The sequence below is a fragment of the Talpa occidentalis genome, unplaced genomic scaffold, assembly GCF_014898055.3.
Source record: "Talpa occidentalis isolate TD23 unplaced genomic scaffold, MPIMG_talOcc4v2.1 talOcc4.15, whole genome shotgun sequence".
Classification (NCBI taxonomy): domain Eukaryota; kingdom Metazoa; phylum Chordata; class Mammalia; order Eulipotyphla; family Talpidae; genus Talpa; species Talpa occidentalis.
In genome coordinates, this window is record NW_023601543.1 from 20,428,943 (window position 1) to 20,443,550 (window position 14,608).

The following is a 14,608-nucleotide window of genomic DNA, read 5'->3' on the forward strand; positions in this document are numbered from 1 at the left end:
CTCCATAGTGGTTGGACCAGTTTGCACTCCCACCAACAGTGCAGAAGAGTTCCTTTTTCTCCACAACCTCGCCAACATTTGTTGTTGCTAGTTTTTTTAATATGTGCCATTCTCACTGGTCACACGGTAAGCTTTAATTGAAGAAGCAGTACATGTTGAATCTGAGGTCTAATTCAGGTATACCAATAACCACCTGGAAACTAAAACATAGTAAGTAAAGTATGCTTAACAATAAAACTGAAATGAGCATAATGTGACACTTTAAGATTCTGTACTGTCAAATTGTCAAATTGAATATAAATCACTATTGTACAGAACTATGAAACAAATTCAGGTTATTTGGACCCCTGCTGCTTTTGGACTCTAGTTAAATGTGTTAACAATACATAAATATTTAAAATTTTGAAACACAGCTACTGTGGAGAAGCTATAAGATTAAAAGAAAAATTTCCACAGAATTTATTTAAATACTGAGATCTCAGTCATTTAAAAAAACAATTGTATTTACACAATTCTCAATCATGTGAAACTGTTCTGGGACATCTTTATTTTGCCAAATGACATTCCCTTATCCAGCGAGGTGCATTATAATGGGGTGTTAGCTACTCTACTTGAGCTAGAGTGGGTATCATCATCCCAAGCCACATATGCACACATGCCTCTTTAAAAATGTACTACTCTGTACAGGCTGACCTGTGAACTTTTGTGAAAATTAAAACTGACATAGAAAGACAGACTGGTTTAGGAGTTCTACTCTCCAGTATTCAAGACATACTCCATTCCAGAAAAGTTCCCGTGAGCTTTCAACTCTGCAGGTCAAAGAAACAAAAGATGAGAGCCCAGTTGTCCTGTGAGGCTGAAAAGGGCAGGGAGTGAGCCTTAGTTCCAGGAGCATGAGGCCTCTGGTTGTGGTACCCCAGCCCCCCACAAGATGGAGTTGGCCACCCGACCAGTGCAGAAAGCCTTTCCTTCTCGCACCGTCTTCCCCAACTGTTGTGTTGTTAAGACCCACACAGCCTGAATTTTCTTTCAGAAAAGAAACCAGGACTGTCTACTCACTTCCTGGAAGGCTCAGTTCGTCGAAAATTACATCAAAAGTTACTGTGAGATGGTAGAGTCCGGATCAGCAAGGATCATTTCAAACAATCAAAAGCCCCCAAACCTTTCCTAGGCGGGTATGGCTTCAGCTTCTCATGTAGAGGCTTTGATCGATCCAACAAAAGGTTTTTGTTAACTTGAATGCTCAGGAAATACCAGGTGCTCTGGATAGCAGAATTTTGTGGTTTACTGTGAATTAGGTAGAAATCTTGTCTATCTCCTGTTGAAAATGTTTCTATAGCAGATCATTCTGAACACTAAGTGCCTACCTTAGTAAGTATATTCAAGATGAGGCTGGAATCTTGATGTTCTGGATAAGACAGATAATGCTATGAGCTTCTAACCTACATTGGCTCCTTGTTGACCCCCCCTCCCCGCCACCGCATACCTTTCAAAGTTCTGAAAGATGCCCTTGAGACTTGGTTTCCCTTTACCGATCTTTTGCCAAAATTGTCAATTTACAGTCACCTGAACATGGTTTGGGGTTTTCTGGCTTAGCACTGCCATTTTCATTGTCCCCCTGACCTGGAACTTCCTCCCTGTGCTCCCTGTTTATCTAAAGGTGCTGTCCTATCCCAACTTGAAGACACAACTGGGACTCAGCTGCTGGGGTCCACAGTGGTGTGTACTAGCTTTGAACTCCCAACCATAGGTTCCCACAAAATACTCATCCCGTGCTTGAGATGAGTATTTTGTGGCAACAGCTAAATTCTCATTTAGCTTTGTTTTTAGAGGTCCACAATCCCTTATCTGAAACATTGGGCCAGATGTGCTTGAGAATTTAGACATTTTATTTTATTTTAGAATTTAGACTTATTTTAGAACTTATATTTTTATATTTTAGAATTTATATTTATAGTTTAGAATTTTATTTAAAAATTTAGAATTTAGACTTTTTATTTTATTTTAGAACTACACATGCACATGTATATGCCTATATCATATGCCTGTCGGGGTCTTGAAAAACTCTCCATAATCAAGCACCTTCCTATTTTTATAATAAACTGTGAATTTTTATACTGAGTACATAAAGATCATAAAGTAACCTCACATAAGTTCAAGGTCAGGTTTTGTCACCAATTTAGTTAACAAAAAAAGCACTATTTTGTTTTAAGAGCTCTATGGATTTCAGGAATTTGGAAAGGGATGGTAGGCTAGTTTGCTTAATTATAGCTCCTTGAGGCTGAGTCTTGTTGGCCTTGGTATCATACCCCACCTCACCCTCCTGGTCTCCAAATTACAGATCTGTCACAGTTAATACTGCCACAGAGTAGATGCCCAGTTAATTCTTATTGAATGACTAATCCTGAGCCTCACCACTGGGTATCTGGGGCAGTAGATGGGGATAGGCATAGGTTATAGGGCCCAGCCCCAAAAGAGCCCTTGAATCTGACTTTGGTTTCTAATGATTTGTTTTTTTCTGCAAGTGGAGGACAGCCAAAACAAAGCAAACTGGTTATTTGTTCAGGTAATTAGGAATAAAAATGGAGGTCCAAAGGATGATCAAGGAGCTTACCTCTCTGAGGCCTCAGGAGAGCCAAAAATTGTCTAAAAGCAGCTTCCCATTTTGCTGGAAATTCTCTTGATTTCTCCTTTTGTCCCAGCCCTTTGGCTCGCAGTGATGAAATTCACTATTCTACTAACACATACCACAGATGCAGCAAAGTGCAGCTGAAGGAAAACCAGCTGTGAGTCAGGGGACCTGAGGGCTAGTTAGTGTGGCCCTGCCGTTAATTTTCCATGTGAGATGAGTCCATACACCTCTTTAAGCCTCCATTTTCCTCGTTTGCTGCATGTTATTGTGACCAAAATGAAGTACAAGTGTTTCTTTAAAATGTGTTTCAAATGTGAGGTAGTTTTAGTGACACCGGTGAGTTCATCAACCTGTTGTCCAATGAGTGCATTCTTCCTATCATGTCAATAGATATGAGTTCCCTGCCTGGAAAGCTATACCTATCCTTTGAGCCCAAGTTAAAATGTCTCCTCCTCTGTGAAATCTTAGAACTACCTATTAAGCAGCCTGCCTTATGCAAGGCACAAGACATACTTCATTAATACTCACGGCAGCCCACTGTAGTAAGTTCCATTAGGATTCCTGTTTAATAGATGAGGAAACCAAACACAGAGTGGTTAAGGGACTAGCCCAAGGTCACACAGTTTGTAAGTAGCAGAGCCAGGAATATAATACAAAATGAACTATTTTCCACTTCTGTGGCACTTCATTTGCACCTCACCTGTGGTCCTTAACCCACAGACTGTGTCTTGTTCACTAGCCTATGAGCTCCTGGAGGTAGGGGCCATGTTCTTATTGATCTGACAAAAATACTCAGTGAATGTTAGAAAATTGATCGAATTGAAATGGAATAGAATGTAATGGAAGGAAAGGGGAGGAAACTGATTAAGTACTGGCTGGCTTGGGATTTCCAGTCCCAAAGTGCCTTGTCTTTCTAGTCAATTCTATTAAGTTTTAGCCCACCTGTTCTGGTCACTGCCATCAGAGTGTTATTTGAGAGCATTGGGAGTAGCAAGTGTCTTTGCTTCCCATCTTAAGACAAAGACTGCAATTGGAGTTCAAGAGACATTCAGTGGCTATCTATGGAAACTGAGGAACTGGTCAATAAAAGGACTTATTTTCCATGTAAGAAGCTTCGTCCAACTTGCAATCTCCCCTGGGTCCTAGGGTGACATAAGCATAGACTATTCATGGAATTCTTCCTAAAAAATAAAAGCTATGGCACGTATTGGAGGGGGAGATGTGATAAAACATGAAACTCTTTTGACATAGAGCAAATCATGATAGAATTTTCCAGCTCAAATCGGGTTAGAACGGCTCAAAAGTTAAGTGTCTTTAAAAATAGAAATACGGGGCCTCCCAGTGGCACAGTGGGTTGAGAGCAGCATTGTGAAGCTGTCCATAGCCTTCAGTGCGGGTTCAAGTCCCAGCCAGCCAGGGAGATACCCACATGGAGTGGCAGACCTCTCCTGCCTCGCCCGCTGCTTCCCTCTGCAGTGTCCTTGGTCTGTCTGCCTGTTCTGCTGCCCGCTCTGTCTCTGGTGAATCCTCTCATCCTCCCGTGCCTCTGGCCTGTACCCCAGCTCTTGTATAGGAATAAATCTTTAAAAAAATAAAAATAGAAAATATGAATCACTAGAATAACAGCTAATATTCACTGAGTAGTTACTGTGTGCAAGGCACTATGTGGAGTTCTTTGAATGTATCATCCTTATAAAAACCCTAGAAGATAATCCCAATTTTCCAGATAAGGAAACTGAGGTTTTGAGAGGTCAATTTTCTTCAAGGTTGCATAGATGGTAAGTGGAAGAGCTGGGGTTAGAAGCCAGGCTATTCTTTGGGCCTCCCTGGTGGCACAGCGGTTGAGCGCTGGGTTGCGAAGCTGCCCGCAGCCTCTGCCGCGCCGGTTCGATCCCCGGCTGCTCCCCGGCCACCATAGGAGGGTCCCACATGGCGCGCAAACCTCTCCTGCCGCCCGCTGCTCCCCTCAGCAGTGTACTTCGGTCCTTCTGTCTGCTCTGCCTCCCGCTCTGGCTCTGGTGAATTCTCTCACCCTCCCGCACTTCTGACTGTACCCAGTGCTTGTACAAATAAATAAATAAATAAATATTTAGGAAAAAAAGAAAAAAAAGAAGCCAGGCTATTCTGATAATCAGGTTTTAATCAATATTCTTCATGACAATACATTTGGATCACATCTAAAATAAGACCAGGTGGGAGACGGGCACAGTTTAATTGTTGAATGACGAGGGTGTTCATGGCTTGGGATATGCCCTTATGCCCTTCAGCTTCTGTTTCCCAAGAGGGCTTGCTGACAGAGAGGCCCTGCAGAATGTGTCCTTCATTCTTGGGACTCCGACAAACCACCCTGTCCTCTCACACTCTTCCACAAGCTCCTTCCCAGCCCTTGGATCTATTAGATGTCCAAGTCTAGGTAGAAGGTTGTGGGACCTTGAACTGAAATAGATGCCCCTGTGAGCCAAGGTAAGGCTGCAGATGGAAACCAGATCATTAGTGGGGCTACAGAGAAATGTAACTACATCGCTGAACTTGTGTTAAGATTTATTGCTCCGTTCTCACCGCTTTTTACTTCTTCCATTTTCATCCCGCCAACAGCCATCCGTTAGGGATCCTTTTCAGCCAAGACTGGCAGACTCAGTCCACTAATAGCAGAACAGAGAGGAGAGTCGGAGCTGCTTCTCTGAGCCATCAGCCCAGCCACTTAGATAGGGAAATTGTTTTTCAGGGTTTTACACTGCCATTTCTGCTCACCCTTTAATGAATGCTTTCTGTCCATAAATGAAGCAGAGATGGAAGAGGAGGTGAATAAATGCTAACATAAATTGCAGTGGGTCAACCACAAATACAGGCTTTCAAAAAAAAATTCTGTTTTTTAAAGTCTAGGTTAAGGTGCTTGCTGATTTCTAAAGCACTTCCTGGGTTTGATTAGTGTGCCAGGTGCATCAAAAATTGCTATTTCAAATGTTTATTTTGTAGCCGTGCATCAGAGTGGAAGGTCTCTTTCAAAAAAAAGTAATAATAATAAACATCAGACTGTAGCGTGTGCTTTTTACCATTATATGTTTCTTAATGACTCACCAGTCACATGCTAGGTAATGGATATTGAAATTGGAATAAGCAGCTCTGAAAAGCTATGATTGACCTTTACTTTTCGTTTTTGGGTACATGCGGTACATTTTAGGTATGATTCATATCTACAAGGAAAAATTGGCAAGTGATGAGAGAAATACTTTTATTGTACATTCTGTATTTGTGTAAATAACAACTGCGTGTGGCTTTAGCATCTCTACCCCAGTTATTTTCCGTTATTCTGACTCGGATCCAGGAGCTGGAGTGATTGTGTGTTTAGGCTGACCGCCTTCCCACATACCATGTTATGCCCTGTTGCTTTGCAGCTCGGCTTTGGATCATTCCTCGGAATCATCGGATCAAACCTTATTGAGAATAAGCGACAGATGGTAAGTTTTCATTGCTATAGATTCAAGTTCTTTGTCTACAAAAGCTCAACATTTATATGGATAAGTAAACACATTTCTTTAAGTGTTTCTTAAGTTACCTAGCTTGAACTGCAAAAGAAACTGGCACATTGCCTTTTCTTCTAAGGGAATTTGTTTTACAGTGACCCTCTGGCATGGAATTTGTTCTTATCTTGCCTGATGCTCCCTCAGTGGCCTAGATAGTCTCCTCCAGTCATGGGGCTAGAATATTCTGGACCTTGCCCTTGCTTTCCTCCTCACTCCCAAAGGAGTGCTCTGGCCTGTCCAGCCAGGCTGTTGTCCTATATCGCCTTTGCTTCTGTGATTTCTGTTGCCCCTAGGTTATGGGTTACCCTCATTTCTTCCTCTCTGATGTATAATATTTGGGGGAAAGTTTTCACAGAGGCGTCTTGCCTTTTAGGAGATTAAAACCTAGGGGTCTTTGTTTGAGTGAACACATCTACTTAGTCACACAGAAAAAAAATGAAATTATGAAGCCAACCTAAAGTATTTCTCTTATCCATGGTTCAAAGGTAAGTATGTTGTAAAGTTGAAAGGAAAGATGCACACACAACAGAAGGTAAGTTTTACGTCTTAGTGGGGACCCACAAGGACAAGCTGTTGTATTTTCCTGTTTCAGTCTGAGAACACCCCCTAGAAGGCAAGGGAAGTAGGTTGGGGCCAAATTGCAAGCATATTGCAGTTTTATAGGCTAGGCTTGTTCATCAAGGTGCCTGGTGAGTGGTCAGGTGGTGCACTGATGAGACTCGCCGCGTACAAGTCTCTGTGGCATCTAGACTTTGATAATGGGGTCTATTTAATCAGACAACGTGATAGCTCTGGGGACAGAGCATTCTAACCATATGTTTTCCCCCAGCAATGTTGGGGAATCACCCTCAGGGGACTCCTAATAGTTCTCTTCTTCCATTTCACCTGGACTCCCCCTCTGCCAGTTACATTGCACATTGGGCTTCAATTATTCAAAATAATGGGGGCGTTTTAATTGTAGAGCTGATCACAGCATAGTTGATAATGCCAATTTCTGACATCGTTCATCCATTATTTACCAATTCTCTGTAGTGCTGTGAAGTGAGATTTATGGGGAGAGGTTTCTGAACAACTGAGCATTCCTTAGGGTGGCCTTGACTTTGATTCCCTCCTTCTCCCTGGAGAGCAACTTGAAGCCATGCTATTTTCCCCTTTTCTTCCCCCAAACACCGTAAAGAAGAAAAACAATTAGGGTGTTTTGAGGTTCTGAGGGTCAGCATGGGCAGGTGGTGGGGATTGGGCACTACCTATCCCTGCCCCTTGAAACACCTTGAAATACAGGGCTGTAGAATCACCTTGTAATGGAAAATAAATTATTAGGGAAAGAAATCTGTTATCTGACATGTCAGAGACTAGGACAGTCTGATAAAGACTCCGTTTTTCTTACTTGAAATTTTTTTATATGTACCGCAGAGTTATCAGTTTCATCCCTTATAAAATGTCACTGACATTTAAATCTTAGTAAGTTGAATGTCCTTTCCTCAAGATGCAGGCGGCCAGGTCGCATTGCGTGGGATCTCAGAATCACTGCCCACTTCATCAGTGCCCACGACCCCATCAAGTAGTAGGGGTCGGGAAGAACACTGCCTCGTAGTTTGTGGGCACCAGGCTCACTTCGCCTCACTGATCTCCGGTTCTCAGATAAATAAAGTAGGAGGTTGAACTACAGGATGTCAAAGATCTGACATTTTTCTGAGTCTTAGAACTCAAGAGTCACAGTCAAATTCCTCCATGGACAGCATGCCGGCTACCAGCAAGTCTCCCCTTCACTGGGTGCTCGCAGATTCAGAGTTAATGTCTCAGCTTGCCTGGAAATTGAAAAGTGCTTCTGTGGTCCCCTCTGCCTTCCTTCCTCTCCCCCCCCCCGCCCCCGACTCCCACGCATCCTGTAGGACTAGAAGACTGAAAAGAGCATTCTCCGGGCGAGGCAGTCCAGAGGTCTGCTTTGGCTGGAGCCTCTTGGGGCTTGCCTGGGCTCCAGAAGCAGCAAGCGTGGAAGGCTGACAGACACTTCTGTTTTGTTCCCTGCAGTTGGTGGCTTCGATCGTCTTTATCAGCTTCGGTGTGATTGCGGCCTTTTGTTGTGCCATAGTGGACGGAGTCTTTGCTGCCAGACACATTGTGAGTAATTTTTGTCCTGGGTGAGAGTAATGGGCAATACAGCACATTGTGCAGGATGTGCTGTGGGAGTACAGGAGAGGGAGAAGACAAGATCCTTGCCCCAAAGAGCTGACAGTCAAGATGAGGCCTCTGGGGAACACGTGGGCTTCTACACAGGGGTATCTGAGTGCCATAGTGGCTTATCTTGGACCCCAGAGGTCAGGGAAGGCTTCCCGGTGGTGATGGAGCTGCAGGTAGGCTTTTGACCTATGGATAAAATTTGGAAAGGCAAAAATAGGGACACTGGAGCCTGGGCAGTGGCTTAGAATTGGAGCTGGGAGTGAGGAAGTGGCAAGAGAAGCAGGAAGCCATCTGACTTCCTGAGAGCTTTGGAGGTTTCAATAGCTGACCTCTCTCCACTTCATCCGCAACAAGTGCAGATGGTGAGGACATAGTCCCCTTTCTCGGATACCGGAATCGCCCCCATGACGGTGGCTAGAGAATAGTGATATGCTTGGGGTCCGGTGCAAGCGCTGGAGCGAGCAGCCCCCACTCAGAGCCCAGTCCTCCAGTGAAGGTGCCAGATGCTTCCTGCTCTGGAGAAGCTGTGCTTCGAGAAAAGATCATTTTCACCTGAAGCCCAAATCTGTGCTCCTGCCCTGGGGAAGCGTGGGGTTCGGGGGTCCCAGATGGCTTTCAACAGGATCCCTTGCCTCTCTTCCCACGCTTTCTACTTCATACTGCTCCAGACCGCTGGCCTTCATGGGGCACAGTCAGCATATAGACCCATCGTAGGTTCCAGGTCCCATCATCATAATATCATTTCTTTTCGAACCAGAAGAAAATAAAATGAACATTCATGGGCCTCCCCAGTGGCGCAGCGGTTGAGCGCTGGGTTGCGAAGCTGCCTGCAGCCTCTGCAGCGCTGGTTCGATCCCCGGCCGCCGGGCAGGGGTTCCTCATGGCGCGCAGACCTCTCCTGCCGCCCGCTGCTCCCCTCAGCAGTGTGCTTCGGTCCTTCTGCCTGTTCTGCTCCCGGCTCTGGCTCTGGTGAATTATCTCACCCTCCCGCGCTGCTGACTGTACCCAGTGCTTGTATAAATAAATAAATAAATCTTTAAAAAAAATGAACTTTCAGGTTTAAACAAAAAGTTCTTAACCTATCATATTTATGTATGTGTCTTTATATGCCAGTGCAGTCATAAGATCTAATTAAAATGCATAAAATAATAGTTCCAAGACTTTTTAATGCAGAAAGGGTCCCCAAAGGCACGAGTGATTAACTCCCAACAGAGTCATAATGTTGCCCTGATGTGACCCACAGGCCACACTCCAGAATGGGCCACAGCAGCTTACTGAGCCCCTACCACAAAGTTCATTCCCTCCACCACTGACCCGATGTCGAAAATGAAAACCTCCCATGAACTAGCTGGAAATTATGCTTTCTGAAACAATTGAATTAGAGCAAAATTGTATTAGCAGAATATTTTGTGGCTCAAGTGATTTGTTACTCCATTTTTGCCATTGGCTCACAGCGTCAGGGGTTCTGAAGGAGTGTCACACATGTGGCTGGGGTTGGGGAGGGGTGATGTGCACCATTCTCATTTCAACTCCAGCTTGCTCTGGGATCCTCCACCCAGCCTCAAGCGTCAGCCTCAAGTGTTTGCCCAGATAAGAGGCATGCACATGGTCAGCAGGGCCTCCTGGGCAGTCTCTGAAATGGCATCTCAGAAGATCATTTCTGGGCAGGGGAAAAGTGAGGGGTCGGAGAGAAAGGGACCCTTTGGCCAGTTTTCTTTCAGGGCCAGAAACACAAGGTAGGCTCCCATATCAGACGGATCCCTGCTGATTTTAGCAGCTATCTTTTTCTTCCTATAACAGCAAATGACTCATGAGGAAGTTTTAACATCCACAATCCTACCATCCTAATAGAACCGTTTTCATCGGTTTTGCATGTAAGCCTCTGAATAGATACCTATTTCTGTAGCATGGCTGCAATCCACTAGAGGATACATGCTCTTTTGTATTCAACAGGAGCCATCTTTAATAACAATAATTCCTTGTTTTTGTGTAAGGCATGTAGCTTTTCAGGGTACCTTCACATCTATTATCTCATTTGAGACCCACAGCAATCCTGTGAGACATGTAGGGCAGGCATTATTATCCCCATTTGACAGTCAGTATTCACTCTGAGGCAGTCTCCATGGCAACCCCAGGCCTAGTGGTCAAGAAGCCTACAGTAGATTTTGATGGTATCATGAGCTAAAATGGCTCTTTTCTTTCCCTCCTCCTCTTACTGCTAATCTTATTTTTTAAAATAGCTTTGTTGAGATGTAATTCACATCTCATGTAATTCACCCATTTAAAGTTCACAATTCTATGGTTTAGTATTTTCAGTTATGTGCAAACTATCACCTTGTCAACTTCATTTGATTTTCATCATCCTCCAAAGAAGCCTCATCCCCATTAGCTCTCACTCCCTCTCCCCCTGATTCCTCCCAGTCCTAGGGAACTTTCAATCTACTTGCTTCCTCTATAGATTTCCCTATATTCATTAACACTTTGTATTAATGGAATTATATAATAGGTGATCTTTGTGACCTGACTTCTCTCACTATGTTTTCCAACTATATCCGTGTTGTAGCATGTATCAGTTTATAGCGCAATAATATTTCTCTGTATGGATAAATCACATTGTGTTTGCTCATTCACTAGTTGACAGGTGTTTGGGTTGTTTCCACCTTTGGGCTATTATAATGATGCTGTTACAGACCTTCATGTACAAGTTTCTATGTGGACATGTGTATGTTTTCATTTTCCTTGGGCATATACCTAGAAGTGGAATTACTGGTTCACATGGTGACTACGTTTAACCTTCAGTAAACTGCCAGATATTTTTCCAAAGTGTCTATACCATTTTACATTCCCACTGGAAATGTATGTATTCCAGTTTCTCCACATTCTTGTCAACTCTTGTCATTATCTGATGTTTAAATTCTAGGCATCCCGGCGGGTATGAAGTGGTATCTCATTGTGTTCTTTATTTCTCATGATGGTTTTGATTTGCATGACATATATCTTAGAAACACCTTTAAAGACTCATTCCTCAAAGCAAAGAAAATGAAAGAAAAGATAAGCAATTGGGACTACATCAAACTAAAAAGCTTCACTGACTCTCCTGATGTTTTTGATCATTGACCTCAGTCAAAGGCAGTGGGTAGAAATCTAAATTATATTTCTGAAAGTTTCCTTTAATGATCACTTACCTGCTTCTGTCTGACTTCAGATGGTCCATACCCCCTGTGGTCAGTGGCCTGCAGTAGAGCATTTAACTCAGGGATTTGGAGTAAAGTTGGATGGATCTTCAGGAAAACCTTTCTGCTTTTACTGTTCCTGTCCTAAGCCGCCTGCCAGTCCTCATTGACACCCAGGGAGTTTTGAGGAAGGAGGCTTTACTAATCTTATCTGTTGGCCAGTTTAAATGAAAGGCACATTTGGACGCACCACTTGAGTAGCTAAATGCCAGACTTTCTGGTTTTTTTTTTTAATATTAAATATATATATGTTTTGCATCGTTGTTCATTTTTGTGCAATGTTTGATTTCTTCTCTAAGGTGTAATCCCCATAAAATTCCCACCACCAAGTCACCTGCAAACCATCACCATAGTCTCTTGTACGCTTCCCTCCCCTGTTTTGATCCCTCTCCCTTGCCCTCCCCTACTGTGTGTCTCTGTCTCTGATTTATAGTTTGCCTGCTAGTTTTGTCTTTTTTCCCCTACCCCTTGTTTGGTTCACCTATATACCTCCTATAAATGAAGCCATCTGATATTTTGCTTTTTCCTTCTGACTTATTTCACTGAGCATGATCCCTTCCAGATCCATCCATGTTGCTGCAAATAGCATGAGTTTATCTTTTTTGATTGTTGAGTAGTATTCCATTATGTATATATACCCCATCTTCTTGATGCAGTCATCTGTTTTTTGACATTTAGGTTGTTTCCATATCTTAGCTATTGCAAATAGTGCTGCGATGAACATAGGAGTGCAGGTTTCCTTTTGAATTAATGTTTTTGTGGCCTTTGGGTAGATTCCTAAGCGTGGAATTGCTGGGTCATATGGTAGATCCATTTTTAGTAATTTGCGCATCCTCCACATAGCTTTCCATAGTGGTTGGACCAGTTTGCATTCCCACCAGCAATGTAAAAGGGCTCCTATTTCTCCGCATCCTCACCAGCATTTGTTGTTAGTTTTTTTTTAATGTGGGCCATTGTACTGGTGTGAGGTGATATATCATTGTGGTTTTGATTTGCATTTCCCTAATAGTAATTAATGATGAACACTTTTTCATATGCATGTTTACCATTTGCATTTCCTCTTTGGAGAAGTGTCTTTTTAGCTCTTCTGCCCATCTTTTGACTGGATTCTTGTTTTGTTTTTGTTGAGCTGTGTTAGCTCTTTGTAGATCTTTGATAGTAGTCCCTTATCAGTTGTGTGAAGTGCAAATATTTTCTCCCAATCGGTAGGGCATATCTTCATCTTGGTTATAGTCTCTTTTGCTCTACAGAAGCTTTTTAGTTTGATGTAGTCCCAACTGTATCTTTTCTTTCATTTTCTTTACTTTGAGGAATGAGTCTTTAAAGGCGTTTCTAAGATATATGTCATGGAGTGTCTTGCCTATGTTTTCTTCTATATATTGTATGGTTTCTGGTCTTACATTCAGGTCTTTTATCCATTTTGAGTTGTGTTTTGTGCATGGTGTGAGGCAGTAGTCCAGTTTCATTCTTTTGCATGTAGCAGTCCAGTTTGCCCAGCACCATTTATTGAAGAGACTATCCTTGTTCCAGTGCATATTCTTTGTTCCTTTGCCATGGATTAGTTGTCCATATATGTGTGAGTGCCAGACTTTCTGTTTAGAGGCCCTTTAACATCATCTTGCCCTGATTTTTGACTTGGATGGATATGAGTATCTCTCCAGATGTACCTTCTTACACACCCCTCAAAATGTGTCTTATTATTTCTCTCTCTTGTCTCATATCTCCCTCCTTTCCCCTTTTCTCAAATAGCCATTTACTAGCTACAAGAGTCACTTCTCTGGCTTGTGCCATAGTTCCCTCCTCTTCCAAAGGAATATAATAGTCCTCTACTTCTCAGGGCCAGCGTGAGGACTAATGGCTGTGAACTAATAGGTATGAACATGCCCTGAGAAAGCCTTGCACAGAGTAGACACTCACAGCAATTTCCATTTTTATCCCTTTACTCCAGGGTCAGTGACTCTTCAGATTAAAAAGGTTGCCAAGCCCTGGCTCAGTGATCTTTTCCTACTTCCCAGTTGAGTGGGCGTGTATATCCTCTGAGGTGTCAATGTAGAATAGCAGCCCGAGGCAGCAAATGGGCAGCCATTACAGATGCCCGTCTTTATTTAGAGCTGTTGGTGGCTGAATGCTTTTTGTTAAGTCAGTCAGGAGGGCTATGACCAGCTCATCAAGCCTCCCCTTCTCTGGGATAATAATAACATGCCATTATCCATACATGGAAAATAAACCCTGGCAGGTGAGTACCTGGGAACCATCATTCTTTTTTAGCTTGACTCCAGGCTAAGCCCACAGGGCAGCATATTTTTAGAACACCAAGCAGCCAGGAGTTCATGTAGAAGCAGCTCGTGGAAAATCCTAAGCTCTGGATGGGGCAAAGGAGACACTAAATCGAATGTGTGGGGAAAAGCAGCCATCAGGATTATTGGAAATTGTGAGCGAAGTGGGGTAGGACATGGGGAGCAGTAGGTAAGTTCCCTCTCCCAGGGTACTTTAGCCAAGCCCTGAGAGCAGTTTGCATAAATGGCTTGTCCTGTCCTCACCTGCTTTTGGCAGAAGCCCCCTTACCACTCAGGATGCTTAGCACCCCCCTGAAAGTGAACAGCATCCCCTGCCTGCGAGCTTCTGGGCAGCACTGGGTTGTCTTCTGTTTGTCCCCAGCTCCCATGTCTAAGACCTCCCCCACCAGGAAGCTGGCCAAGGCAGCAGGATAAATCAACTATCCTTGAGCCCCATATTAGTTTTCTGGGCCTTAGCAGTGTTTTTGGAGTTCATCTGTCTTTATCTAATCTGTGTAGTTGCATGAAAATGCCTCATCGTTCAGCTGAGTTGAAATCTACTGCAGTTTTCAAGGCCTTATAATGGAATCTTTTCCCTGAAAGGCAAAGAGCAGAAGCCTGAGGTGTTGATGCAAAACAGGATAGAGGACAATTTTTTTTTCCTTTTGGTTATTTCTAGTTAAAGTTGGTATAAGACACTGATTTTTCTAATCTTCTTTAAACTGATTAGAAATCATTTTTTATTGGAAATGTTTTAAAAGG

At 43.2% G+C, this 14,608-nt stretch overlaps 1 protein-coding gene across 2 annotated transcripts in view; it reads left to right on the top strand.

The window, feature by feature from the left end:
• Positions 1 to 14,608, top strand: part of TMEM255A (transmembrane protein 255A) — a 51,883-nt gene that overhangs the window by 11,368 nt on the left and 25,907 nt on the right. For both annotated transcript variants that reach the window (XM_037512013.1, XM_037512012.2), the window contains exons 3-4: positions 6,028 to 6,090; positions 8,188 to 8,277. In XM_037512013.1, the coding sequence (XP_037367910.1) occupies positions 6,028 to 6,090; positions 8,188 to 8,277 (153 nt within the window). The remainder of the gene's footprint in view (positions 1 to 6,027; positions 6,091 to 8,187; positions 8,278 to 14,608) is intronic.